The sequence below is a fragment of the Lontra canadensis genome, unplaced genomic scaffold (assembly GCF_010015895.1).
Source record: "Lontra canadensis isolate GAN:19392208 unplaced genomic scaffold, GSC_riverotter_1.0 scaffold107, whole genome shotgun sequence".
NCBI lineage: Eukaryota > Metazoa > Chordata > Mammalia > Carnivora > Mustelidae > Lontra > Lontra canadensis.
In genome coordinates this window covers 4,207,394-4,235,247 of record NW_022631101.1, presented here as the reverse complement: position 1 = coordinate 4,235,247, position 27,854 = coordinate 4,207,394, and the positions used below count along the sequence as shown (strand labels likewise).

At 52.5% G+C, this 27,854-nt stretch overlaps 2 protein-coding genes across 9 annotated transcripts; one reads left to right on the top strand and one right to left on the bottom strand.

Moving 5' to 3' along the window:
• The first annotated feature begins 312 nt into the window (after positions 1 to 312).
• TEAD2 (TEA domain transcription factor 2) lies at positions 313 to 14,946 on the top strand. 4 transcript variants are annotated; one of them, XM_032839478.1, is made up of 13 exons: positions 314 to 394; positions 2,087 to 2,324; positions 2,650 to 2,714; positions 3,206 to 3,268; positions 4,404 to 4,415; positions 4,639 to 4,746; positions 4,848 to 4,906; positions 7,852 to 7,916; positions 8,980 to 9,128; positions 11,930 to 12,103; positions 12,661 to 12,783; positions 13,514 to 13,666; positions 14,335 to 14,946. In XM_032839478.1, the coding sequence occupies exons 2-13, from the start codon at positions 2,093 to 2,095 to the stop codon at positions 14,446 to 14,448; spliced, it is 1,317 nt and encodes a 438-aa protein (XP_032695369.1). In that variant the 5' UTR covers positions 314 to 394; positions 2,087 to 2,092; the 3' UTR covers positions 14,449 to 14,946. The 4 variants fall into 4 exon arrangements, with proteins under 4 accessions (XP_032695368.1, XP_032695369.1, XP_032695366.1 ...); XM_032839475.1 differs by having other exon boundaries at positions 12,661 to 12,822; XM_032839476.1 differs by having other exon boundaries at positions 359 to 434; positions 12,661 to 12,822.
• Positions 14,947 to 15,105: 159 nt separating this feature from the next.
• CD37 (CD37 molecule) lies at positions 15,106 to 20,653 on the bottom strand. Of its 5 annotated transcripts, none has more exons than XM_032839480.1 (9): positions 20,539 to 20,653; positions 19,790 to 19,864; positions 19,589 to 19,661; positions 18,582 to 18,706; positions 18,408 to 18,482; positions 17,792 to 17,896; positions 16,940 to 17,176; positions 16,484 to 16,567; positions 15,106 to 15,487 (listed from the first exon to the last, which is right to left on the bottom strand). In XM_032839480.1, exons 2-9 carry the CDS (start codon positions 19,856 to 19,858, stop codon positions 15,410 to 15,412), a joined length of 846 nt encoding a protein of 281 aa, XP_032695371.1. In that variant the 5' UTR covers positions 19,859 to 19,864; positions 20,539 to 20,653; the 3' UTR covers positions 15,106 to 15,409. The 5 variants fall into 5 exon arrangements, with proteins under 5 accessions (XP_032695371.1, XP_032695370.1, XP_032695372.1 ...); XM_032839479.1 differs by having other exon boundaries at positions 19,790 to 19,944; positions 20,539 to 20,645; XM_032839481.1 differs by lacking the exon at positions 20,539 to 20,653 and adding an exon at positions 20,124 to 20,247.
• Positions 20,654 to 27,854: the final 7,201 nt, after the last annotated feature.

Here is a 27,854-nt window from a genome sequence, read left to right as displayed (position 1 = left end):
TGTTCTTATCACTCTCACATCCCCAACATACAAACACACTAGAGAGCAGTCAAAAGTCCAGGCTCCCATACCCCTGCTCCTTCAGACCCACGTTTCTTGGCCCCCATCAACCTCCTGCCTGGAATCCGGGAGTCCGGATCCCCCATCCCTCTCCGCTCCAGGGACGCAAGCATTCGAATTCCGAAGTTCTTACCATGCCCAAGCTAGACTCCACCTTTGCCAAAGTAAAAATCCTCCTCCAAACTGTCACCCTCGGATCCCCCTTCCCTGTGTCCGGAGCCCGGGCCCGCCCCCCCCCTCCGGTCCCTCCCACTTTTCCCAAACAAAGCTCCCGGGCAACTTTCTCCCTCGCAGAGCCCCGCCCGCCCGCGGCTCCCCAGCCCCAGGCCGGGAGGTAGGAAGGCGCCGGCGGGAGTCGGGGATCCAGCTTTGGGGTGTGTGAGTTGGGGTGGGAAGCTACGAGTTAGGAGATGAGGTGTTTGCGGGAGGGTCTGTGAATTGCTTGGCCCCCTCTTTTTGCCCGCGGGTCCGAGTTTGCGCTTGGGACCGAGTCTTAGTGAGGTGTAGGAACTTTCGCCGGAGTTGGGGTGTCTGTTGCTGGGTCTGGGTTTGGGATTGTGCGCTCGGGAGTGGGTGAGGGCTGGGGACTTTGGCGGCTGTGTCCGGTGGGTGCGAGTGTATGCGGCGGTGTGGGTATGAAGTGAGAAAGGACCCCGTGCGTGTTTCTGACCGAGTTGGGTTTCTGTGTGTCATTTGTGGACGCCTGATCCTCCTAATGGAGAAAGGAGGCCTCCGGGGTGGCATAGGGCCGGGCTACAGTGCTTTCTGGACCTTCAGTCTTGCCTCTTCGGAAGTTTGGGGCCTGGGGCGGGAAATTAGTGGGGATCTTTCTTACCAGGCTCCTCCGTCCCTTTGTCTGGCCACATGGGGGAGAGCTGGGCTGGGATTTGGGCCTACGGGGGTCCTGAACGCCTCAGCGCCACTGGACTCGGCCTGGGGTCTTTGTCTGTCTCGGCCTGGGCTCCAGGGTCCGAGAGAGGAGGGGGATGGGAGCCTGGACTCTGGGGTCCTGGGAAAGCTGTGGAAGACGTGGAGCCGCCTGGGAGGCGGGATCTGACTGTATTGGAAAAAGTTTTCCCCTGTTCCTGGCCTCCGGAAAGTCACTGGGAACTTGAGTTGGATCCGGGCCCACGGCGTAGGGGGAGGGGAGGGAAGGGGCGGGGCCGAGGGCCAGAGGGGAGGCGCCCTTGCCGGCCAGCCCCTCCCCAGATGGGGGTTGTGGGAAACTGGGGGAGGGGACGCCTGGGCCCTTTGTTCTGGCTCTCCTGATGGCAGGGCGCCCTTGCCCCCCAGTTTGTGGTTCTGTGGGTCTTTCCTGGTCTGGGCTTGAGTTTCTGCCCTGAGTCTCTGTCCCTCCTCTCTCTGGCTCTCTGTCCCCTTCTCTCTGGCCCTCTGGCCCCTTCTTTCTCTGGGTCTCTCTGCCTTCCCTCTCTGGGTGTCTGTCCCCCGACACTGGATCTCTGTCTCCCCCTCTCTGGAAGTCTGTCTCGTGATCTCTGGGTCTCTGCCCCTCTCGCTCTGGACGCCCCCTCCCCCTCAGTCTTACTACGGCTGGGGCCCCTCCTCCTCCTTTTCTCGCAGCTGCTGTTCACATCCGAGCACCTGTTCTTGGGGTGGGACTGAGAAGATCTCATCCACAACTCCCTTCCCTGCAACTAGGCCCCGACTCCTGTCTTCTTTCAAACCAGTAATCCATACCCGAAGCGTCGGCCCTCATGTGCCATGCGCCCCAGGCATTACTCGGGGGTCTTCAGGACTTCACCATACCCCAGGCTCCCCTGGAAACACAGAGGACACTCTCACCCTCAGCTGTCCCAGAAATCGAGCTCCCTTCTGCAGGACTTAGGAGTCGCGACCCTCAGCCTCCTGCTTCCCTCAGACCCAGAAATCCAGGCCCCCTCACCCTCTCCTCCCTCAGACCCAGCAATCTGAACTCCCAGCCCTCACTGCCCTGCAGTCTCTCTGTGGGTGGGGGGGCGAGGGCGGGGTGGGGGGAGGCACCTTGCTGAGCTCTGTGTTCCTCCAGGCCCAGATGGGGGAACCCCGGGCTGGGGCCCCCCTGGACGATGGCAGTGGCTGGACAGGAAGTGAGGAAGGAAGTGAGGAGGGCACCGGCGGCAGCGAGGGGGCTGGGGGTGATGGGGGCCCGGACGCGGAAGGAGTATGGAGTCCGGACATCGAGCAGAGCTTCCAGGAGGCCCTGGCCATCTACCCACCATGTGGCCGGCGGAAAATCATCCTGTCTGATGAAGGCAAGATGTATGGTGAGTCCACCCCTCTCTTTTGCCCTGGCCCCGGCTGATTAAGACTCAGGTAGCAGCTGGCATCGCTGTTGGCACAGATGAGGAAACTGAGGCACAGAAGGGTAAAGTGGTTTGCCTGAGGTCACAGAAGTAGTGGAGCTGGGATTTGAACCTGGCAGCCCGGCTCCAAAGACTGCGGCAGGAACTCTCCCACAGAGCTGGGATGATCTGCAGGCCGGCTTGCTTGCAGACCTCTGGCAACTGCTGCTTCTCGCTCCTTCCCTGGTGTTGTGTGTGTTGAGAAGTCCCATGAAAGTCTAACTCTGTCCCATCTTTGACTCTTCAGGTCGGAATGAGCTGATTGCCCGTTACATCAAGCTGAGAACGGGGAAGACCCGAACTCGCAAACAGGTGTCCGGACTGACTTGTGGGCCTCTCTCTGGGGTGGGCTTGTCTTCTCGGGGGGTGGGGGTGGGTGGGCATCCTATGATGGGCAGGTTCAGGTTCAAGGAGGATCTGGTTCATGTGTTTTTGTCTGTCTTGTTGGCACCTCTGTGAGTTTGCTCTGCTGTGCCTGTTTTGGTCTAGATCTCTTAGCAGCTGTGTTAGCAACAGGGACTAAGGTAGAGAGACTGAAAGATCCAAAGAGAGAAGATGAAGAAGGGAAAGGAGGCCTGGATTTGCTGGGTCTGGGGGAGATCAGTTGTGTAAGTGGCTAGAAGAGACTAGCCTCTGTGGACACGCTTGTGTTAGCATGTGCCTGAGATAGCTAGCTTGTTCTGTGCATTTGTCATCGTTCATGTTCTGGGAGCTCTGGGGGCCATCTGGAGGGTGGGAAGGCAGAGGGGATTCAAGGGGCCAATGGCTGTGTCCTGAGTCTGCTTCTCTGGCACTCTCCCCAGGTCTCTAGTCACATCCAAGTTCTGGCTCGAAGGAAATCAAGGGAAATCCAGTCCAAGCTCAAGGTATGGAGTGAGGCAGACACCCGGAGAGAGAGGGCAGAGACCCTGAGAGTGGGGGACAGAGAGAGGGATACAGAGGCCTAGAGAGAAGGGGACAGAGATCCAGAGGAGAGGTCAGTAGGAATACAGAGAAAGGGGGACAGAGAGGCCCAGAGTGGGTAGCAGAGAACCAGAGATGGGTACAGAGTCACATGGAGATGTAGACAGAATGAAGAAATAGAGATTCCAGGTCGGGGGCCGGGGGTTAGTGGCCCAGCAAGCTGGGTGGATAGAGGTCCTGGGAGAGGAAGAGATTTGTAGAGAGAAGGGGATAGAGATTTAGCTCAGGACAGGCAAGAAGGATAGGGTGTCGGGCCTCTCCTCTGGCTACTGCTGTCCTCCTTCTCCCTCTCCTTTCCTCTCCTCCTCCTGGTGTCCTCCCTTTCCCCTCTTGTACTATGAGGACCTCCTCTTCATCTCTTTCTGGTTCATCTTCCTGTTTTTTAGTCCCCACATGGCCTGCCTGTCATTTCTGTGTCCAGAAATCTTCATTTTTTTTTTTGGCAATTTCACATCCTTTTTCTTCATCTGCTGGATTTCCGGTTTCCTCTTGGCCCGAGACCCTCATTTTCTTCCCCACTGGGGTGTGGGGTCTTCTCTGCCTCTTCCTTCTCTTTTTTTTGGATTTGGGGACCATGACTTCCTGCCCCTCCCCCCCTTTTTTTAATACTCCGAAGCCTTCCTCTGCTTTCTCTCCAAATCCAAAAAACCTTCACTTCTGGTCTTTTCTGGACCTCATGGTCCCATCTCTTTCCTGTCCGGGCTAGGAAGTGTCCACTGCGTATCCCTCTGGGTCTGAAGTTCTCACTTCCTGTTGCCTGCATATCCGGAAACCTTCACTTCCAGCTCTTTTTTGGACCTAGAAACCCTTATACTGTATACTGTCCTTTATTCTGGGTATAGGAACTCCTTTTCCCCTCTAGGCCTGGGCCCCTCTACTTCCTGTTCCATATTCATCCTTGCTTCTCCTTCCTCCCATTTTTCAGCCCAGGGTGGTGGAACTGTAGGGTTTGGGAGCAGGAAGGTGAGAATCCAGGCCTCACTTCCTAAGTCATGTTTTCTTTCCTCCTTTGGCACCCTCCCCCACCCCCACGGGCAGGCCTTGAATGTGGTAAGTCCCCCTGCCCATCCTCCCACCCGCTGCTTTACCCCAGACTTGCCTGAGGGGGCCAGGAGGGGCAGGGGGCTATAGAAGAAGGATTTGTGCCCTCCCCCAATCCTTTGCCTTGACTCCCCATCTCTGCATCTCCCCATGCTTGCCCTCCCTGGCATTGACCCACCCTGCTGTGTCGACTGGGATTCCCCATTAACATGGACCTCAACTTCTCCTCCAGGACCAGGTTTCCAAGGACAAGGCTTTCCAGACCATGGCCACCATGTCCTCAGCCCAGCTCATCTCAGCACCTTCCCTGCAGGCCAAACTGGGCCCTGCTGGTCCTCAGGTGGCTGAGAGATTGCGGGGCTCAGAACTGGAGGGGGGCGGGCTGTGGTTTCAATGAGGCACTGACTGACCCCCATGCCCCCTTCTTTGTCTCTTTTCCAGGCTTCAGAGCTTTTCCAGTTTTGGTCAGGGGGCTCTGGCCCCCCCTGGAATGTTCCAGAGTGAGTACTCTCTGTTTTGGCTCATCACCCCCATTTCCCCCATTCCCTCTAGAGAGACGTTCTTATCCTGCTTCTGTAGCCAGCTATCTGGATTTGAATCCTGGAGGGGAGGCTGGGGTGAGGGTCTGGAGAGGAGGACGAGGCTTGACTTGGGATACTGGGGGGGGGCGGGGCATAGAGAGTCCAGAAAAGGGGTTTCACGGGCTGAGAAGGAGTGGGGAGGCAAGGATAGTGCCCAGGGTCTGGTGGTGACTGGGATTGATGACAGTCTGTTGATGGGTGACCTGGGGAAGGAGCAGGTTTGGAGAAGAAAGGGGCTTAGTGTGGGACTGGATGAATGTGTGGGGACGGGAGGATGTCTGTGGGGAAAATGGCATCCCAGTGAGAGTTGGTGGTCCTAGAGGCTCATGGGAAGGTGTGTTTTCATCCTGTAGGGATGTTCTTAGGCCTGAGGGGACAGCAGGTGTCTTCTCTCAGAGTCAAAAGGAAGGAAATGGGTCCCCGAGGTACATGGGAATGTCCATTTCAGTCCTGAGAGAGCCCTGAGGGTGACAGAATGTATTTGTTGCCTGGAAGAAGAGAAACAGCCCCAGAGACTCATGGGAAGGACAGTTTTCAGCCCAGAGAGGAGCCAGTGGATCCAGGCTTGGGGGGGGGGGGGAATGTGGCCACAAGACCTTGAGGAGTGGTGTTGGGGGTGACAAGTGAAGTGACATGCTGTGGGATCCAGGCTCCAGGGAGGGAAGAAATTTCCCCTGTGAGGTGCTGGGACTCGGGAAAGGGTCAGAACAAGTCCCCTGGGCAGAAGGAATTGGAGGCTTGCAGGGAGGGGGCTAAACTGGAAGGAGGGAGTGCTGCTGCAGCGAGCACTGCTCTGGGCACTGGGGTCCCACCTGTAGGGAAGCTGATAGTCAAGTGGGGGAGATGAAGGTTAATTAAATCATCACCCACCTAAACACAAAATGAAAGAGAATGTGATGTGCTCTGAAGACCTGCAACAGGTTCTGGGCTAAGGGAGAGAGTCCTGGGGGTTTCTGTGCGGAAGTAATGTTGAAGGCAGAGTAGGACTTGGCCAGGTGAAGAACGGGGGTTGGTAATATTTCAGGCAGTGAACACAGCATGTGCCAAGGCCCTGAGGTATGAAAATTTGGTGAGTTCCAGGAAATGAGAAAAAGTATTCAGCCACTGGCCAGTCAGTTGAATGTTTATTGAGAAACTGTTAAGTGCCTGGTCCTCTGCTTACACTGGAACACAGGATTAAACAAGTTAGACAGGATCCCTGCCTTCATGGATCTTCCATATTTGGAGCGGGGTCCCGGGGGGGGGGGTGCAGAGACCAACAATAAACATGTAAACAAATAAATATTCATAAGAAAAGATTCAATGTGGGAAATAAAACAAGGCATATGTGCCCTCTTTAGTCAGGGGTCAAGAAGGGCCTCTCTGAGGAGGTGGTGTTTGGCCAGCAGCCTTGATGATATGAGATTAAGTCAGTGGGTAGGGTCCTGGAATTTAGATTTCAGAATGGGGATGCCGAGTACGAGGACAAGACCCCTGGGAGTGGGGGGTCTGAAGGTCCCTGGAATTTGTCTTTCTGATTCTGGTCTTTTGACTCTTTTTTTTTTTTTTTAATATTTTTAGTTAGGTTTTTTTTTTTTTTTTAAGATTTCATTTTGTTTTATCTTATTTTTATTTATTTGAGAGAGAGAGAGATTCTCAGGCAGACGCCCTGCTGAGCAGGGAGCCCGACGTGGTGCTCCATCCTATGACCCATGAAATGATGACTGGAGCCAAAATCAAGAGTCAGAGGCTTAACTGATGGAGCCACCCCAGTGTCCCTTAAGATTTTATTTTTTAAGTTTTTTTTTTTTAAGATTTTATTTATTTATTTGACAGAGAGAGAGAGAGAGCACAAGCAGGGGGAGCAGAAGGCAGAGGGAGAACGAGAAGCAGGCTCCCCGCTGAGCAAGGAGCCCAATGTGGGGCTCGATCCCAGAACCCTGGGATCATGACCCGAGCTGAAGGCAGGCACTTAACCCACTGAGCCACCCAGATGCCCCAAGATTTTATTTTTAAGTAATCTCTATACTGTATGTCGGGTTCGAACCCACAACACTGAGGTCCAGAGTCTCAGGTGCCCCTGGTCTTTTGATTCTTGACCTCTTCCTGACCTCTGATCCCAAGTGTTGTCTCCATGGCCTCCGACCTTTCAGTCTCAATCATCTCCTCAGCTACCCATGGCTAATTGGCCTCTAAAGCTGGGCTGTCAGATACCATGGTCTCTAGCCTCATGCAGTTACTGAATTTTAAGTCGATTAAAATTAACTTAAAAATTCAGTCCCTCGGGCACTCTAGCCACATTTGTGCTCGGTAGTCACATGTCATGTGTTTGGTGGCAATAGGTGGCTAATGGCTACTGTACTGGACAGTGCAGATACGGAACATGTCCATTACTGAAGGAAGTTGGATTGGACAGAGTCTAGATTGGACATGTAGACTCTGTTACTCTGCTTCCCCACCCTGGACATCGGACCGATGTCCCATCTCGTGACCCTTGGTCATTTTCTCCTTACCCTCCTCTTTCTCCACATTGGCTCTCCCTTGTGTTCTTTCCCCACCTCCTGAGATCCTGTTTCTCTTCTCTTTCCGCCATTTTGTGAGAGGCACCGAAATGTTGTCAACAAGACCACAGGCTCTGTAATAGGGACTGACTTGGATTTGAGCCCAGGCTCCTCTGTGCCCCAGCTCTGTGATGGTGTGTGCCTCAGTTTCCTCCTATGCAAAATGGGAAGAGGAGTAATTGCACCTAACCTCTTAGGGTGTGAGGATTCCGTGAACTTTTGCACATTACGTGCTAGCAAAGGGTCTAGCGTGGTCCCTGGTAAACCTTAGCTGGTACAGTTATCTTTCTACCTTGCTGACCCCCAGCTTCCTTTCTCCCTCAGCGTGAAGCCATTCTCACAGACACCGTTCTCCTTGTCACTGACCCCCCCATCTACTGACCTCCCAGGTAAGAGTCTGTTCTGTACCTGCCTTGTCTCCCCTCTCTCCTCAACCCCAACTGCTTTTTCTTCACCTTCCACTGATCAGGGCACGCATTTCTACAGAGGTCCAGATCTGAGGCAAATCTTGCAGGGGGTATGGAAAGATGAGTGATAGAATTTGTAGTGGTTAAGATCATGGCCTCTGAATTCAGACACACTGGATTTGTGTTCTGCCCCGTGCTAGCCTGGAAGACACAGGGAAGGTGTATTTGTCAAGATTCTTTCAGATGCAAGTGGCAGAAACTCAAATTAAGCTCAATGACCAAAAAAAAAAAAAAAAAAGGAATTTATTGGTTTAGGTAACTGCTATTTCAGGAGTGGCTGGACGGACGGCTTCAGGCATGGCTGGATCCAGGGGCTCAAATGGTAGTGTCAGATTTGCTTGGTTCTGCTTTCACCTGTGGTGTTTGGTGGCTTCATTCCCTGACAGGCTCTGCCCATCCTGGCAGCAAATATGGCTCCCAGCAGTTCATGCTGATGTGGTCCTAAGAACTCACACTGGTGAAAGAGAACTTGGGGGTTCCACAGATTTCATCAATTCACAGTGCTTTTGGCTGCAAGTAACAGAATGCCCAAAGTAATAGTGCCTTAATTAATAAAGGCCTTAATGATTTCATATAACAGAGTCTGGATGCGGGGTGCTCTTACGCTGTCTCAGCAGCTCAGCAATATTGGGACTGGCATTTCTATAGGTCCTTTGGTCTCTTTCTTAACGTCCCAAGATGGCTGTTGTGATTCCAGGCATCATGTCTCAAGCAGGACTTGACCAGGGCCAAAAGCTTTCTCCTCCCAAAGTTCTGTCTTTTTCATTCAGGAAGAAACTCCTTCTCAGAAGCCCCTCAGCAGATATCCCCTAACGTCTCATTGGCCAGGACTGTGTCACATGGCCATCTCTAGTTGCAAGGGAGGCTGGGAAAGTGAGTATTTAGCTTTTTTAGCTTCTAAGCGGAGGCAGGCAAGAGAGAAGAGTGCTCTATGTATTCAGTACACATTAAGGATTTTTGTTGTCCTTTTTTTCTCTCTTTCTAGGGTACGAGCCCCCCCAAGCCCTGTCACCCCCTGCCCTGCCCCCACCTGCCCCATCACCCCCAGCGTGGCAGGCTCGGGCCCTGGGCACTGCCCGGTTGCAGCTGGTGGAGTTCTCAGCCTTTGTGGAACCCCCTGATGCAGTTGATTCTGTGAGTGCAATTTTAGAATCATCACTGGCCGGGAAGGGCGGGGGCTGGGGGTTGGAATACAGAGGGTGATAGGAAGGGAAAGGGTAAAGCAGTGGTTCTCAAACTTTAGCATGTCTCAGAATAACATGGAGGGCTTGTTGAAACATAGATTGCTGGGCCCAACCTTCAAATTCTGATTCAGTACGTCGGGGTGGGGCTTGAGAATTTGCATTTCTAACGTGCTCCCAGGCGATGTTGATGCTGCTGGCCTGGGGACCACACTTTGAGAACTGCTAGCATGGAGGAACTGGATGGTCGTGGGGTCACGGTTGGGAAGGTTAGAGAAACTTGCCAGGTCATTGTTTGTTCATTTAGCAAACGTTTTTGAGAGCTTGCTGTGTGCCAGGCATTGTGGTGGAGACTGGAAACCTGGAAGAGCAGATCTCGTTTCTAGACTTGAGCGTTTCCTGGGCTAGGATGGAGCTAGATACCATATTAGTCATGGTGGGTTGACTATTTGCAGAAATAACCTTAACCTTCAGGGAATGAACGTAACACCAGTTTCTCACTCATCTAACATTTCCGTGTAGGTGTTCAAGTAGGAGCCTTCCACGCAGTGATTCAGAGAATTCAGGCTCCTTCCGTTTTGTGGTTCTGACGTTTTCTAGGGCTTCAGAATCTGCTGCTGGATTCCCTGCATCTGGCCAGCAGATGGTGGAAGGGAGAGACCCAAAAATCCTGCAGAGTTTTTAATGGTCTGGGTTGTAAGTGGCAACTATCAGGTTCTGCTCACATCCCATTGGCCAGAATTTAGTCATGTGGCCACACCTCACTGCAAAGGAGTCTGGGAAGTGTAGTTTAACTCTGTGAAAAGGAATGGGGAGTTTGTGAACACCTAGCAGTCTCTGCCACAGCCACATAAACACCAATTGCTGTGTATGATGGTCCTAAAAAACCCAAGTTGAAACCCTCTCATTTCACTTGGAGCAAAGGTAAAGTCCTTTCAGTTGCCCACAAGGCTCTGCATGATCTGATCCCCATTCCTGCTCTGTCCTCACCTCCTGCCCTTATACCCTTGCCCACTCTGCTCTGGTCACACTGGCCTCCATGCTCTTTCTCAAACACAGCAGGCCCACTCCTGCTTCAGGGCCTTTGCATCTGCTGTTCTTGCCACCATGAATATTTTTTCCCAGATACCGCCACTTTCTCTCTCCATTCATTCAGGCCTTTGCTTATCTTTTCAGATTGGCTTTCCAAGATCGTTTTATGGAAAATACCCACTGCCATCATGCTCTACTGCTTTACTATTCTTTTTTTTTTTTTAAGATTTTATTTATTTATTTGACAGAGAGATATCACAAGTAGGCAGAGAGAGAGAGAGAGGAGGAAGCAGGCTCCCTGCTGAGCAGAGAGTCTGATGTGGGGCTTGATGCCAGGACCCTGGGATCATGACCTGAGCCGAAGGCAGAGGCTTTAACCCACTGAGCCACCCAGGCGCCCCTGCTTTACTATTCTTTATTGGGAATTTTTTTTCATAGCGTTCGTCACTCTGAAATTTATATTATCTGTGGGTTGATTTTTATTAAAATTATCTATCTTTGCTAGTAGACTCCATGATGTCAGGGACTTTGTCTTCTAGCCCTATGGCCCAAAATAATGTTTGCACACAGTAGGTCTCCCAATAGATGTCTATCGAACAATGAGTATGTGCTGGGATAGGGGAAGCTCAAGTTTTTGTGGGTGTAGAGAGGAGACTTTTTTTGTTTTTAAATTTCTGTTTATTTATTTGTCAGAGCACAAGTAGGAGTGTGGGCAGAGGGAGAAGCAGGCAAGGAGTCCGTTGTGGGACTCATCCCAGGACCTTGGGATCATGACCTGAGCCCAAGGCAGACACTTAACCTTAAACTGAGCCACCCAGGCATTCCCCAGAGGAGTCATTCTGCCTGGGAAGTTAGTGAAGGCTTCCCTGAAATATAACATTTGAGTTGGGTTTTGAGGGTTTTGTAGGAGTTTGCCATGTGCTGAACTTTATGTTGCTGGTACAGAGATGAAAGCAGCATGAAGTTTTCAGGGAAACAAATAGTCCAATAAGGTGTGGGAGCTGGTGCAGCTGCAGATAGGTGGGCAGGTGCCAGTTCTGGAGGAACTGGCATTGCCAAGCTGAGGGATCTAGGCTTTGTCCTGAGGGTGATGGGGAACTATAGAAATGAGAAGTCTCATCTGATTGTGATCAAGTGAGGCTTCCAGGAAGAGGCAGATTTGCATAGACTTGGGCCTTAGAGGATGGAGGGAAGATTTGTAATGCAAAAGAAGATGGGGAAGGTGTGAGGATTTCAGAATCTGGACAAAAAGTGATAAGAATGGGGACAGGTCGGGGGTCTTGATGTGGGCTAAGTGGATTCCATCCATCCATCTACCCATCCATTAATTGAACATTTGGGACCACCTATTCTGTGTAGGGCCAGGTTGAAGGAGTGTGGGGTTTGTCCTGGGTGCTCTGGGGAGCCACAGGGAGATTGTGAGCAGGGGAGGTCCACGGTCAGCTGTGGGGACCTGTGGATGACCGGAAGAGTGGAGATTGGAGCCTGGGAGGCCAGGGTGGAGGCTGGGGAGAGAGTGGAGAGGATGGGACTGTGGGGATGGAACAGGGGACAGGACTTGGGGACTAAGGTGCCTTGGGACAGAAGGGAATGGCTACAGTGCTTGGGATTCAGGCTCAGTGTCTGGGTGGACAGTGTGAATCTGCTCGTGGGAGCTGGGGGTAGTGAGCACCCAGGGTTCAGCCCATCTCCCACTCCTCACCCACGGCCCACCCTTCTCAGTACCAGAGGCACCTGTTCGTGCACATCAGCCAGCACTGCCCCAGCCCTGGAGCGCCTCCCCTCGAGAGTGTAGACGTCCGGCAGATCTATGACAAATTCCCTGAGAAAAAGGGTGGCCTGCGGGAGTTGTATGATCGTGGGCCTCCTCATGCCTTCTTCCTGGTCAAGTTCTGGGTGAGTTCTGCTGCCGAAACAAAGTGCCTGCAAGTCATATGGCCTCCCATGGAAGGGGATGCTCAGAGCGTAAGCCCCCTTTGGAACAGGGAACAATGAGCAGTTTTACCCCCAGGATGGGATGGATAGGACTTGGGCCTCCAGGCCCCTTTGCTAGGGAGTAGCCACTTGCCTTAGCAACCAGGGTCATGAAGGGGTGGGGAGGGGAGGGTTGCTAGGGAGTAACCTGCCTCCTTAATAACCAGGGCCTTGGAAGGGGCTGAACTCCCAAGTTGGGGGCTTCAGGAGAAGAAAGTTGAATTCTAGGTCTCCTTTGTTGGGGGGACTATTACTGGAGAGAGAGGGTCAGGACCGTTTCAGGGAGCCAGGCTTCTCCAGTACCAACTGAAGGGTGGGTGTTTTCCAGAAACAGGCCCATGGAGACAGGGGGCTTTGAATGCAGAGGAGGGGTAGGCAACTGCAGGGCAATGGGGGAAACCAGGCCATGGAGCAGAGTTTCCACTTGAGAAGAGTCCCCACCATTTATACGGAACCTGCCTGTGCCTCCCCACCCCCAGGCGGACCTGAACTGGGGCCCAAGTGGCGAGGAGGTAGGGACCGGCGGCAGCGGCGGAGGCTTCTATGGAGTGAGCAGCCAGTATGAGAGCCTGGAGCACATGACTCTCACCTGTTCCTCCAAGGTCTGCTCCTTTGGCAAGCAGGTGGTGGAGAAAGTGGAGGTGAGGCTGGAGGGGTGGAGCTCTGGGCAGGTGAGCGCCCAGACACCTGCCACTTTTGGGGTACAGACTGAAGGGATCAGAGCCCAACAGTTCCTGCACTTGGGTGTCTGTGTGGTGGGGTGGGGAGGTGTCCTATCATCTTTGGGGTTTTCATTCATGCATGGGCTTAGAGCTGGTATTGTGTCCCCAAGTCACATGTAGGTGTTATTTTCAGGGTTCAGAGATAATGTGTGGTACAGAGATTTATAGTCACTAAGGTTCAAAAGGTTCTTATGGGTATAGAGGAATCTGTAGGGCAAGGAGGTTCGGGGGTCGCACTGAGGGATCACTGAGGGCCTGAGGGGTCTTGATCTCAGAGGTCATGTAGAGTTTGGAGACCTAGTGGAGGGGAGGATCTTTGGAGGGTGTGAGGGTATCTTAGGGCCTGGGGGTCAGAGCAGTCCAGAGGTCTCAGAAGGGTCAGAGCACAGCTTTGAGAGGCTGGAGGGGTCCCTCGTTTGCAGGCTCAGGGATCCCAAGTCGAGGACCCATGGGTCCAGGTCCCATCTCTGCCGCACCACAGATGGGGCGATGGCGGGGATGACGGTAGTGGGGAGTGGGCGTGGCATTGGAGAGGCACAGAGTGCCTGGGGCAAGCCCTGTGTCTCTGGGTCACTGCCCTGCCCACTCTGCGCCCCCCACCCTGGTTCAGACGGAGCGTGCCCAGCTGGAGGACGGGAGGTTTGTGTACCGCCTGCTGCGTTCACCCATGTGTGAGTACCTGGTGAATTTCTTGCACAAGCTGCGACAGCTGCCCGAGCGCTATATGATGAACAGCGTCCTGGAGAACTTCACCATCCTCCAGGTGAGGCACTGGGGCTGGGCTGAGCAGGGCAACCAATGGGGTGGGGAGTGCCTACAATGGCCCCTTGGCCTGGGGACCCTTGCACAGGGGTGGGGCGTGACACAGGGGGAGCCTACAGTTGAGCCTTTGCTTAGGGGACCCCTTTACCCAGGAAACTGATGTGGTGGGGAGTCCAGAGCACTCTCATTTAGGGGGATCCCCCCTCACTGGGGAAACGGACTTAGAGGGCATCCCACGGTGGATCCTTGGTTTAAGGGACAAGCCCCCCTTTCATAGGGAACCTAACCTTAGCCCAGGGGACATGATATGGTGGGATCCCCCTGAACTCTGGTTAACTTTGAAGATTTTGAGAGAGTTGAAGTAGTGCCCAATGTGGGGCTCGATCTCACAACCATGAGATCATTACCAGAGCCGAAACCAGGAGTTGGATGCTTAGCTGAGTCGCCCAGGCACCCCTACTTTGGTTAACTTTGCTGTGCCATCCGATGGGAGGCTCCTCACTGCTGACGCTCAAATGGGGAACTGGACATGTCAGGCATCCCCTCGACCTAGGGAATGTGACATGGTGGGGACCTCTTTCCTAGGTATCCCGTGGTACCTCGGGGAGGGCACAGTGGTCTCTGCTCTCCCTTTTGTGTACAAACCCTTTCTCTTGGCCTCCTTGGCAGGTGGTGACAAACAGAGATACCCAGGAGCTGCTGCTCTGCACCGCCTATGTCTTTGAGGTCTCCACCAGTGAGCGGGGGGCCCAGCACCACATTTACCGCCTGGTCAGAGACTGAAAGGGGACCCCAAAAGTGACTCACCCCTCAGATTACCCTCCTCCCAGGAAAGACCTCCAGCTTACTTCATGCTTGTTTGGGGAGGGGGCTGCTCTGTGTTAGAGAGGACCTTACAAGCTGGGGGGTGAGTTGAAAAGATGGATCCTGATATTGGGACCTCACGGTGGTGTCTGAAAAGGACAGATCGCTCCAGAGCATCAGGGACTGGGGACAGAAGTGAGACAGCCCCGAAGTACAGCACTGGTTTCTCAGTCTCTAACAGGCGCCCTCCCGCAGCTTGGTTCTGGATGTTTTTGGATGGTCTTAGAAAGTATGTTGGTTTGTCCCTCTGTTTTTTCAGCACCCCCCTCCCCTTTCCCAATCTGCCTCTCTTTACCAAACCCAACCCTGTGACCTTGAGATCAAATATTGAAGGTTAACCCTTTGTGCAGGAGCAGAGCCAGGTGGGCCCTGAAAATATTTTTTTTTTTAATATAACAAGAGATATTTATAAGTGGGTATTAGGGTCGTGACTTTTTCTCAGCTGGACAAGCTGTGGGGTGAGGCTTTTAAGTCTCATCCTCTCTTCTCAACAAGATGTAGGCTATATACTGTGTTGCCTCCCCTCGCCCGCAAAGTGTGTTGGTTTGTGTTTTGACAGAGGATAAAACTATTTTACAAAACGCAGGGGATTTATTTGGGGTTTGGGTGAAAATAATCCTGTGGGAGGTGGTAAGCCGAAAGATGAGGCAGGGAAATGAGGTATCTTTGGGGACAGGAAGCTGGTGGCAGGAAGCCCCAGGTCCCGCGGGAGAGGTGACAGCAGCTGGGCAGGCAGACATTAGAGTCCCCCAGGGAAATGAGGAGGTGGAGGACTCAGTGGTTGGGGTGAACTGGGGATTGAACAAATATTTACAGACCACAGGGAAGCCCCTAGGGCACTTGAAGGGGACGGGGCGGGGCTTTGGGAAGAGACTGGGGCCTAGCGGTACCGAGCGAGCCGGTCGTAGACTTGATCCAGGTTTCTGCACAGGAATATCGAGAGCGTCATGAAGCTGAGCTATAGAGAAAGGAGACCTGGTCAGAGAGGTCCGCAGGGTCCGGTGAGAGGGACTGAGGTAGGGATGGTGGGTGTTCCAAGGGAGAAAAAGGGGTAGTGCCAGGGGAAGAAAATTAAGTGTGGAGATTTGGGAGGGGCGGAGAAAGGTGAGGTTAGAGGGGGAGCTCAGCCAGGTTGAGAAAGGTGGGTCAGGGATGGGAAATTTGGGGGCTTGGGGTAGACTACCAAAGATGCGGGGGGTGGGGAGGATGGAAAGAAAGGGAACAGGGTGGGGTAGGGAGTATTCAGCTGCATCTAGCGCAGGTTCAAAGTCTGGGAAGGAGTGAGATCCGGAGCTAGCCCAGGGTACTTTATTCTGGAGGCTCATCTGTCTCTCTCTCTGCCTCGGCCGCTAATTCCACCTCGACCTCCACCTCCTCGCCCGCGCTCCCGGTCTCAGGTTGTTCCTCATCTTGATCCCAAAGCGGCCAGGGACCCAGGGCCACGGGCAGCTTGCCCTGTGGGGACTTGTCCCCCCAGTTGGGACAGGCATCCGCCATGCCCCAGCCACCCCACAGACCGCCGCTACGCCCGCTGCTGCTCAGTACACCACAGCGCCCGCCGCCGCCATCAGCACAGGGACGAGGCCCGGGGCTCGAACCACAGGCGCCCAGCACCTGCCGCTGGCGTTCCCGGCGGAGCGCCCTGCGCAAAAGTAGCAGGCTCAGCCCCGCCACACTCACCTGCAGGGAAAGGGGAGGGATATTGCGGCTACGAGCAGGGGGCAGGATCGCCAAGGAGGGCCAATGAGAGCTTCGCAAGGGCGGGAGGGAACGCCTACTTCCTGCGTGCAGCCAATCGGGGCTTGCAAGGGGTAGGTCTCCCGCGTACACGCGGAGAAGCAGGAGAACCTGGATGGGCTGACGCTCTAGCAGGCTTGCACCTTTCCCCGGGGCTTGGGGTAGGGCCATCTAGGGATTGTAGGGCCAATTGCGAGTGGGGGCTGGACCAAATTACCTCAAGGAGACCGACACCTAGACAAATGCCCACTATGGAGATGAGGTTGTTGTGCAACCACTTTTGGAGGCTCCGCGCGCAGCCCTGGGAATGTGGGATAAGGTTAAAAGTAGGGTCTTTCTGGGATTCGCCCTCAAGCCCGTGCCCACTGTTCTCCTTAGCCTAGCCTTCACCCCTCTTTCAGGCACCGCCCCTCATCCCTAGTTAGTAGGGTTCTCTAGTCTCTCCAACTTGCCCGGTCCCACCCTCCTCTCAGTCACGCCTTTTTAGTCCCCGCCCCTACGGGGTCCCTCCTAGGGCCCCCCACCCCTCCTGATGTGCCCTTTTCTCATAGTCCCACCCTTCAGACCCTTCCCTAGTCCAGCGGCTCCGCCTCCTGGGGGAAGCAAGCCCAGACCGCAGCCCTACCCCCTCACAGGGCCCTCCCCTTTCTAGCGGGCTCCAAGCCCTCCCCACCTCGCTGTAGATACTGCTGTCTGCAGGAACCACGCAAAGGTCAGTACTGTGCCGGGGCCGCGCCAGGGGTCCGGGCCGGCTGAACTGGGGGAAGGAGAGCTTATCGAAGACTGCAGACTCATTGGTCGCCGATGAATTATAGCAGGAGCAGGGCACGCGATGCACCTCCGACTCGTTGCTGATGAGGCTGGGGATACGGAACCAGTCCCGAGGAGAGTTCCAGCCGCAGCAGCGCAGCTGCGAAGAGGGACGGGAGTCAAAGGGACGGGGACTGGAGGGATTCAAGATGATTTGGGGGTTCAGGGGACTGGATGATGTGTATGAGGTCGTGTTGGGGAGCAGAGGGCTAGATAGTGGGCACGGGGGGGAGGAATGGCGGGCTAGGCTTGGGGGCATTAGGGGAACAGGGGTTGGGAGAGACGAGTCACGGGCCACCTGGGGCTGTGGGAGGAGCTGCAGAAGACTGGGTGGGCAGTGCAATTCAGCCTAGGTAGGGGACGGGTGGATGGGAGGGCAGGGCCACGTGAATAACCAGGGAATGGAGTCTCACGTGGGCCGGGTCCCCTGGGGCTAGAGTCACTAAAGATCAGGGAGTTGGGTCACGCTAGGGCCTTGGGACTGAGGGCGAAGTCTTGTCGGGGCAGAAAACGGAGCCTCTCCAGGGTCTGGGAGCTGGAGGGAAATGGCCACACGAGTCTGTTTGGCTATCTTCTGGGGGCGGGGTGATATTGGGGGTGGGGTAGGGTTACCTTCAGGTAACCCCCCAACCCCCACTTCGTTGGGGCGGGGGGCAGAGCTACGTCAGAATCCCAGAGCTAGAGGGAGGGATACGCATCTGGGGACCTCACGCACCTGGAACTGCACATAGTCCCAGCTCTCCTCCGCCGCCGACTCCTCCGGACTCGAGCGGTAGTTCTGGATGGTCTCCAGCACGATTTCCTTCACCCTCCGCTCCAGCTAAGAGGCGGAGAGTGAGGCTGGATTTCCAGCCGGGTTTGCCCCTACCCAGTCCAGCTACTCCCAGGCTTTCTCAGTCCCAAGGGGTCCCCGAGCGGTTTGAAGGAGCTCTCGATTTCTCACTGAATGGCTAGCTAGGTCTCTGGTCCTCAAAATCTGCCTGTTGCTACCGTCTTTCTGTTCCCCCGCTATCTCCCACGGTCTCTCATTAGGTCTCTGTCTCTCTGGGAGTCACCTGTTTCTCCCCCAATTTTTTTCTTTTCTGTTTGTTTCCCTTTGGATCTCTGTCTGTCTTGCTGTGTCTGTTTTCCTCCATCCGCGTCGTGATCTTGCTTTGAGTCTCCTTGTCTCTATCTTCCTGTGCGTCTTCTCTGTGTCCCTGTCTCTGTCTTCCTCTGCCGGTTGCTGTTATTTCCCTTTGTCCTTGTCAGCCCGTGTCTGCTTTTGTTTCTGTCTTTTTCCACCACCCCCATACATTTGGGGGGAGTGTGGGAGGGGAAGCCAAGCTCACCCGCATCCGCTGAGTGGAGATGAGGATTCCGAGGGTGATCTGCGTGGCAAACAGGAGCAGAAGTATCCCAAAATACTGGTGGGCAGAGTGGAGAGGTCAGACTGAGCGCCCCCCCACCAGGATACAGAAGCTGCAAGGGCTCTGTTGGAGGGGGGATGTGGACAGGGGACTCACCAGGCCCAGGAGGCAGCGGAGCTCCTTCAGGGACCCCACACAGCCCAGGAGGGCAAGGCCCATGGTGAGAATTCCTGAGATGGCCAGGGCCTTGGACCAGATCTGCAGGGGCACGAAGGACAAGCCTGGGGGAGGTGAGAGGAGGTGACATTGGGCTCAGGCACACTGCTCCAGGAAGCCCCATTCCCCACCCACACAGCCACTCAACTGGGGAGCAGTATTCTGGGGAACTCTCGGTGACTGTCCCTGCCACATGTTGAGTCTCTATTCCTCTCCTCCTTGGATTCTTTGTCTCCTTCTCTCTGGGACTCTGTCCCTTCTGAGTCTCTGTCTCTCCCCCCCCCCCCCCCCTCCGCCCCAGGTCTTTGTTTCTGCTCTGGATCTCTGTCCCCCTTTCTCTCTGGAGGCCGTTTCTTCCTCTTGCTCTCAGTCTCTTTTTCCTCCTCCTGCTCCTCCTCACCCCCAACAGTTTCAGTCCCATCACTTGATCTGTGACATTGGATCAGTCACTAAAACCTCCCTGAGGGCCGGGGGACGATATCTATTCCCTAGGGTTATTTTAAGGGACACATGGGAGGCACGGGTTCAACGTTGTCCTCAATACAGGGCAAACACTTATTAAATCTGAACCATTAGGATCGCGACTATTACTCTATTACAACTCTCCTATTATTAGTGTTCTCTTTGCTCTTCTACTTCTTTGCTGTGTAACATCCAGTAAGTGACATCCCCTCTCTGAACTTCAAGAGAGGGGAAGGTCTGTGGGAGGGTCTGATAAGCATCTGCATGAGCTCTACCGCCTAGGAAGTGCCTGAGAAATGGCTATTACCATTTTAATTATCATTCATATGCACAACTCATTTGCCAGAGGAAGACTGCAGGGGCTAAGAGCAGTGGCAGGCTGTGAAGCAGAACCTGGGACAAGGGAGACCCCGGGATGTCACCTGGGGGCAGGCCAGGTCATGCTTGCTCCGGGAGGCCCTCCCCGATGGCCCTGGCCCCCTCACCTACAAAGGACACGAAGCTGGTCTTGTCAATGAGTATCCAGATGCCGAAGCAGAAAATAAGGCTGCCTAGGACCTGGCAAGGGGAGATGGGAATATGGCGGTGGGCAAAGGCGAGGGGGACTGGGGGAGGTATATCAGGTCAGGGGGCTGGGGCAGGGGCTGGGGCTGGGGCCTGGGTTGGGTAGCCATGTGGCAACTCACGAAGAAGAAGAGGTTGAAAACGAAGAGGAGGTACTTGATGAGGCTGAGGCAGCTGTCCTGGGCCGACATCTTCACCTAAGAGGTGTCAGCAGCCCGTGGGAGGGACAGAAGAGAAGAGGTCTTGGGCCCGGAGGAGACGAGCAGAAAGACAGAGGCTGTGAGAGACAGAGAGGGAGAAAGGAAGAACACAGAGAAAGAGGAAGTCTCCCCGCGGCGCAGCCCCCCTCCACCGCCAGCGGTGGAGCCCCACCCCCTCCCTCTACAGGCGAGGTGGCTTTCTGGTCTGTTTCTGTGCCCCCCATGCCTCCCTCACCTGCCCCACTGGGACACACACCCGTACTGGAGGGGCCTTGGAGTTTGTGGGCACCAAGGACACGCTGGGTACTCCCTCCCAGGTCTCCGTGGTTCAGGCTGGGGGACCCCTGAGCTCCTTGGATCCACCTACTCTGGGCACCAGGACCCCAGGACCCCAGGCCAGCCCTGGACAGCAGCCGACCTCACAGACACTCTGACCTCACTGCCTGCTAAGCTCTGCCATCTCTGCATCTCTCTCTGCTCCCGCCCCCTCTTCTCAGCCCTCGGCCTCTCATCCTCCCTTTTCTGGGTCTCTGTTCCCTTCTGTCTGGGTCTCTGTCCCTCCCTGCCCACCTCTCCCCCAACCCCTCCCCCCCGCATCTATCTCCTCCCTCTCCGGGTTTCTGGCCCCTTCTCTCTGCAGGCCAGTCCCTTCTCTGCTTATGCGCCCCCACCTTGTCACGGGCCCCCTCTCAGAGTCTGCATCCTGTTCTCGGCAACAAGTGTAGAGCGCGGTGCTCCCGCATGCTAGGGCAGGGCTTGGGCACTTGGGGGAAGTGAAAGTGCTGCAGTGCCCCCGGTGGGACGGTCCCTGGGAGTGAGGGGGGATGGTGGCTGGGCAGTGCCTAAACACCCGGAGAGGAAGCTGAGCCTCTAGCAGTACTTCCTGCATCTGCACTGGGGCCCCAAGAGGGGGATGCTGGGGAGGAGTCAGGATTGAACCCCGGACCTTGACAGTTAGATCTAGGTCCGCGCCTGCTTGCTTGTCTCGGGACCTGAGCTGCACACCCCGCAGCCTCTGAAAGTGCCCCCTGTTGCCCCATGGCCCCTACTCTTGTCAAGCCAGATTTCCATGTTTGGGGATGTTCCTATCATCCTGACATCCACCCAGGCCTTGGAAAACCAACGCCTCTTAGAGACTCAGCACCCTCTCTTGCTGAGAGATCTCATCTACTTTTTTTTTTTTAAAGATTTTATTTTAAAAATATTTATTTATTTATTTATTTGACAGAGATCACAAGTAGGCAGAGAGGCAGGCAGAGAGAGAGAAGGGGAAGCAGGCTCCCTGCTCCATCCCAGGACCCTGAGATAATGACCTGAGCCGAAGGCAGAGGCTTAACCCACTGAGCCACCCAGGCACTCCTCCAATTTTTTTTTTAAGGCTTCAAATGCAGGGGTGCCTGGGTGACTCAGTTGTTAAATGTCTGCCTTTGGCTTGCTTGGGTCATGATCCGGGGGTTCCGGGATCAAGTCCCGATTGGGCTCCCTGCTCAGTGGGAAGCCTGCTTTTCCCTCTCCCACTCCGCTTGCCTGGGTTCCCTCTCTGGCTGTCTCTCTCTCTGTCAAATAAATAAAATCTTAAAAGCTCCAGGGGTGCCTGGGTTGCTCAGTGGTTAAGCCTCTGCCTTCAGCTCAGGTCATGATCTCAGGGTCCTGGGATTGAGCCCCTCATTGGGCTCTCTGCTCAGCGGGGAGACTGTTTCCCTTCCCCTCTCTCTGCCTCTTTCTTTGCCTGCCTGTGATCTCTGTCTGTCAAGTAAATAAATAAAATCTTAAAAAAAATGCTCCAAATGCAATTTATTTTCTTATTAATGTCATAAAAAATCAATTCATATTAATAGTTTTCTGATGTTTGGCGCTGGACGTTCTCTTTTTCCATTACTGAGGAATAATTGATGACTATCATTGTACATATTTCAAGTGTACAACATGATGATTTTTTTTCTTTTAAGATTTTATTTACTTATTTGACAGAGAGAGATCACAAGTAGGCAGAGAAGCAGGCAGAGGGAGAGGGGGAAGCAGGCTCCCTGCCGAGCAGCGAGCCCAATGTGGGGCTCAATCCCAGGACCTTGAGATCATGACCTGAGCCGAAGGCAGAGGTCCAACCCACTGAGCCACCCAGGTGCCCCCAACATGATGATTTTTTAAAAATATTTTATTTTTTTATCAGAGAGAGAGGGAGAGAGAGCACAAGCAGGGGGAGTGGCAGGCAGAGGGAGAAGGAGGCTCCCCACTGAGCAAGGGGCCCAGATGTGGGGCTCGATCCCAGGACCCTGGGATCATAACTTGAACTGAAGGCAGACACCTAACTGATTGAGCCACCCAGGTGCCCAACAAGGAGATCTGATAACATATACACTGTGGAATGATTACCAAGCTCAAGATAACACATTCATCATTGCACAGAGTTAACTTTTTTCTTCTTTTGGTGGTGAGAACCCTTAATAGATATCCTCAGCAACTTTCTAGTATGCAATACTGAATTATTAACTATAGTCACCATGCTGCACATTAGATCCTAAGAATGTATTCCTCTTCTAACTGAAAATCTGTGCCCTTTGACCCACATCTCCCCATTTCCCCCATGCCCTAGTCCTGGATAGGCACCATTCTACTGTGTCTATGAACTTGGCTTTTTAAATTTTTGTTTTTGAGAGTCCACATTTAAATGATCCTGTGTAGTATTTGTCTTTCTGTGTCTGGCTAATTTCACTTAGCACAATGCCCTCCAGTCTCAACCATGTTGCAAATGGGAGGATTTCCTTCTTTTTCGTGGCTAAATAATATTTCATTCTCTCTCTCTCTCTCTCTCTCTCTCTCTGTGTGTGTGTTTGTGTGTCTGTGTGTGTGTGTGTATGTATTTTTTTGTATCATTCTTATTTCTTTTTTTCTCCTCTGACTGGAAAATATCAAGAGATCTGTCTTCAAGTTCACAGATTATTCCTTCCGTGGTGGGCCAACCCCTGGGTGGCTGCCCTCATTCTCTCTCTCCCTCTTTCCCATACAGCTCATCATTCCCTAATCTAATCTTTTCTGCCTCTTGCTTCTCTACTTTCTCCACTTTTCTCTGTACAATTGGGTTGGGCTGGCTCAGGATTTGTGCTCTCCCTCCTGGACCCAAACCTCACGCTCCTCCCTGGTCTTAGTCTTGTCCCTCCAGTCCATTCCCCACATGGCCTGAAAGGGTCTTTTGAAACCTAGACTCAGTTTCTATAACTCTAAGTCCAGATCTCACTCAGGACACTAGTCCCTCATCCCTTACCCCTCAGCTCCCCTTCTAAGCCAACTTTAAGTCCTCTATGCTCTACTACTAACATACATTTCAGATCCACCCACTTGTCTCCTAGCCACCATCCTAATCCAGGCTCTCATCATTTTCCACACAAATAACTACCTTTACTTCTGTACTGATTGTAGTGGGTTGAATGGTGATACCCTGCCCCTCCCCTCTCAAAAGTTATGTTCATGCCAAAGCAGTCTTTAAAAAGAAGTATCAAAATCTCAGATTTCAAGATACATTACAAAGCTGTAGTAATCAAAACGGTATGGTACTGGCACAAAAATAGACACATGGACCAATGGAACAGAAGAGAGAGCCCATGGGGTGCCTGGGTGGCTCAGTCGGTTAAGCATCCAACTCTAGGTGTTGGCTCAGGACATGATCTCAAGGTTGTGAGACTGAGCCCTGCACTGGGCTATGTACTCAGCAGAGTCTGCTTGGGATTCTTTCCCTCCCCCTTGGCCCCTCCCCTCCCTCATGCTCACTCTCTCTAAAATAAATAAATAAATGGTCCCTGGGTGGCTCAGTTGTTAAGCATTGGCCTTCGGCTCAGGTCATGATACCAGAGTCCTGGGATCGAGCCCTGTATCGAGCTCCCTGCTCAGAAGGAAGCCTGCGTTTCCGTCTCCCACTCCCCATGCTTGTGTTCCCTTTCTCATTGTCTCTCTCTCTGTCCAAAAAAAAAAAAAAAAAAATTAAAATAAGTAAATAAATCTTATTTTTTTTTTCTTTTTTTTTTTTTTATTGATTTGACAGACAGAGATCACAAGTAGACAGAGAGGCAGGCAGAGAGAGAGAGGAGGAAGCAGGCTCCCTGCTGAGCAGAGAGCCCGATGCGGGACCGATCCCAGGACCCTGGGATCATGACCTGAGCCGAAGGCAGCGGCTTAACCCACTGAGCCACCCAGGCGCCCCAGTAAATAAATCTTAAAAGAAAAAAAAGAATAGAGAGCTCAGAAATAAACCCATGATTATATTGTCAATTAATCTTTGACAAAGGAGGCAAGAATATTCAATGGGGAAAAAGACAAATGGTGTTGGAAAAACTGGACTGCTTTCTCACACCATATGCAAAAATAAACTCAAAATGAATTAAAGACCTAAATGTGATTTCTGAAACCATAAAAATCATAGAAGAGCACATAGGCAGTAATTTCTCTGACATTGGCCCTGCAACACTTTTCTAGATACAACTCTTGAGGCAAGGGAAACAAAAACAAAAATAAACTATTGGTACTACATCAAAATGAAAAGCTTCTGCACAGCAAAGGAAACAACTGACAAAACCAAAAGATAACCTACTGAATGGGAAGAGATATTTGCAAATGACATATCCAATAAAGGCTTAGTATCCAAAATATATAAGCTTATACAACTCAGCACCCTCCCCCCAAAAAATAACCCAATTGAAAATGGGCAGAAGACATGAAAAGATATTTCTCCAAAAAAGACATCAGATGGTGGGCACAGACATATGAAAAGATGCTCAACATCATAATCATCAGGAAAATGCAAATCAAGACCACAATGTCATATCACTTCACACCTGTAAGAATGGCTAAAATTGAAAACACAAGAAACAACAAGTGTTGATGAGGATGTGGAGAAAAAGGAACTCTCAGGTACTGTTGGTGGGAATGCAGACTGTTGCAGCCACTGTGGAAAACAGTGTGGATGTTCCTCAAAAAAAAAAAAAAAATTACCATATGATTCAGTAATTCCACTACTAGGTATTTACCCAAAGAGTACTAAAACACTAATTCAAAGAGATATGCACCACTATGTTTATGCAGCATTATTTATAATAGCCAAATTATGGAAAGAGCCCAAGTGTCCATCAATAGATGAATGGATAAAGATGTGATATATAATGGAATATTATGCAGCCAATAAAAATAATGAAATGTTATCATTTACAACAACATGGAAGGATCTAGAGCATACAAATGCATAGGGAAATAAGTCTCATATGTGGAATTTAAGGAACAAAGCAAACAAAGAGGAAAAGAGACAACCCTAAAAACAGACTCTTAACTATAGAGAACAAACTGATGGTTACCAGAGGGTAGGTGGTGGGGGGATGAGTGAAATAGGTGAGGGGTTTTCATAGACTCAGGAGAGGAGGGAGATGGAGAGAGTTTCAGGAAAAGGGAAGTTCAGTGGAAGAATTAGAACCAGGGAACAGTGGATATAGGGGAGGTGGGGACTGTGCAGAGGAAAAAGGCACCAGAGGCTGCTGAGTGTCTTGAGATAAAAAGAGGTGGGGGGTGGGTGGGAAGAGGCCTGAGAAGACATTCTTCTCTCAATTGTTCATTTGTCTCATTTAATTTAGAAATCATATTTTGCAAAGAGGCATATTTAGAATCCTGAAAATATTTGTAAGCCTCAAAGAAGCGATTACAATAGGCATCCCATTCAGGTTTTTGTTTGTTTTTGGGTTTTTGTTTGCGTTTTTGAGCTGTAGCTTTCTGATTTAATTTTGACTAAAACAACTTTGGAGAGATTGGAAGTTCCCCATCATTGCTATTGGAGTTCTAAAACACTTTTGGTCAAGTCACTCCATTTAGTTAGAAATGTGCCAAAATATGGACCAGGGTCCCAGAAGGGGCAGAGCGGCCTCAAAGCGTTTGGATGACTGGGAATCCCATTTCTTAGAGGTTTCTCTTTAGAGCAAAGAGAAAAATTCCTAGACAACACAGTTGCAACAAGCAGCAGCCTAGTTCCAAACCAGAGTTGGAACAATGTCCAAATAAGTAGTCTTAGAGAGAACAAAGTCTTAAAACAGACCCTGAGTAATGCCTAGAGAGTTGAAAACACAGAAAGTGGAGCTTGAAATCCAGGAGAAAAACTTACCCTCAAACTCCAGGGTCCTCAAGAAAGCAGTGAACTCAACTGGCTCTGTGGGTACTGGCATGTGTTTGCTCACCATCTTTGGAGTTGTTGGGGGTGGAGTGGGTTGTCTTCTCTGGATCCCACTTCTGATCATCAAGTATTGTTAACCTTAAAGACAAAACTATCAGTGATTTTACCAGCAAAAAAAAAAAAAAAAGTTTTTTTCAGGATAGTGAATTGCAATTCAGGACAAGCAAGCTATGGCAAAACCACAGACAAGTCCAAGAAAAAAGGGGAAAACTACTTTCTAATTTTTTTTAAACAGATTTTATTTATTTATTTGACAGAAAGATCACAAGTAGGCAGAGAGAGAGAGAGGAAGCAGGCTCCCCACAGAGCAGAGAGCCCGACGAGGGACTGGATCCCAACACCCTGAGATCATGACCTGAGCAGAAGGCAGAGGCTTAACCCACTGAGCCACCCAGGCACCCCAAACTACTTTTTTAGAGAGGAGGGGTAGGAGTTGGGGGTCTTTTGTAAACACAGATCTCCATTGGAGCCACCTGGGAGTTTGAAGTGTAGTGACTTTTCATTGGCCGAGTTGCGACAGTCTCTCATTGGCTGGGGTGTTGCTGGGTAGGAGAAAACCTTTCTTTCTTTCTTTTTTTCTTCCTTCCTTCCTTCCTTCCTTCCTTTCTTTCTCCTGGAGGGGTAGTCAAGTAGTATCCACCTGAAAGTTATGTTTCTTCCTGTTGGGTCTACAATTGACTGGGGTGGTAGGGTTTGAGAGCTCCCCTTTCTGGCCTCCAGACTCAATTTTAGTGGGGTTACCCTTTATTAATATTACACATCTGCAATCCCAGTGGGGTTCTGAACTCTCTGAAGGCAAAGTCCATGTCTGTCTTCTTGGACACATATTTGGGGTCTGGGTAGTAGCAGGGGAAGCTTAAATACGTACCAAAAGTTTGATAACAAGAAAAACTGCTGGGAAGAACAAGCTTCCCACCTCACCCCTCATCTCCACCTCACCCAGGGCAGTGGAAGCAAAGTGCACGCTCCAGACCAGGGATGAAGCTAAAAGCCAGACCTCAGAAGCGCGCTTAGGTGGAAGGGTGTTGGGCTCAAGGTCTAAAGAGGTAACTGACAAAGGTGGGCAGGCCAGGACGCTCACACCGGAAACTGAGTGGGGAAAGCGCGCATGCGCAGTGTTGAAGGTTGTGTTGGGGCAGAGGGGCAGAATCCCTCGCTTGATCAGTAGGGGGCGCGTCCAGGGCTGTAGCGCATGCGCAGAGGAACGGCGGGAAAGGTTACCCGTGAGGCGGAGCGCCGAGCGAGTTGTGAGCTGACCTGACGAAGCCTGAAGGGTTCGGTAAGTTTCTCAGTTGAGGCTTCTTCACGTTCATTTTTTATCCTAACTGAACACACATAAGAGCACGGGGCCTCCAGGCTGGGAAGAGGAGGATAGCCCAGGGAGGCCTGGAAATTCACAGATACGGGGTGTGCGAAGCTGGGCGTCGCTCCTGAGCTGGGGTTCCTGGACGTCCCGGGATCTGCCGAGCCGAGCCAAGGGCTGCAAGAGGGCCGAGAGGCCTCCCCCCGCCCCCCCACCCCGCTTTTTTTCTCCCCCAGGACCCAGCATACAGGTTTCGGCCCCTGCACTGTCTGAATCTTCCTTGGGGTCTTGGCCGTGGGTTTCCGCCCTTGAGGAGGCGCAGCTGGTCAAGCGTCCCCGCAGCGGAAACCCGGGCGGGCGCCGTCTTCCCTCGGCCTATTAGGCCCGGTTCTCCCCTGCTCCTTGAACCTGACCCCGGCTCCCCCGTTTCCTCCCTGGAGGTTGTAGTTCCAGGGAAGGAGGTACACCGAGGGCCCCCCTCC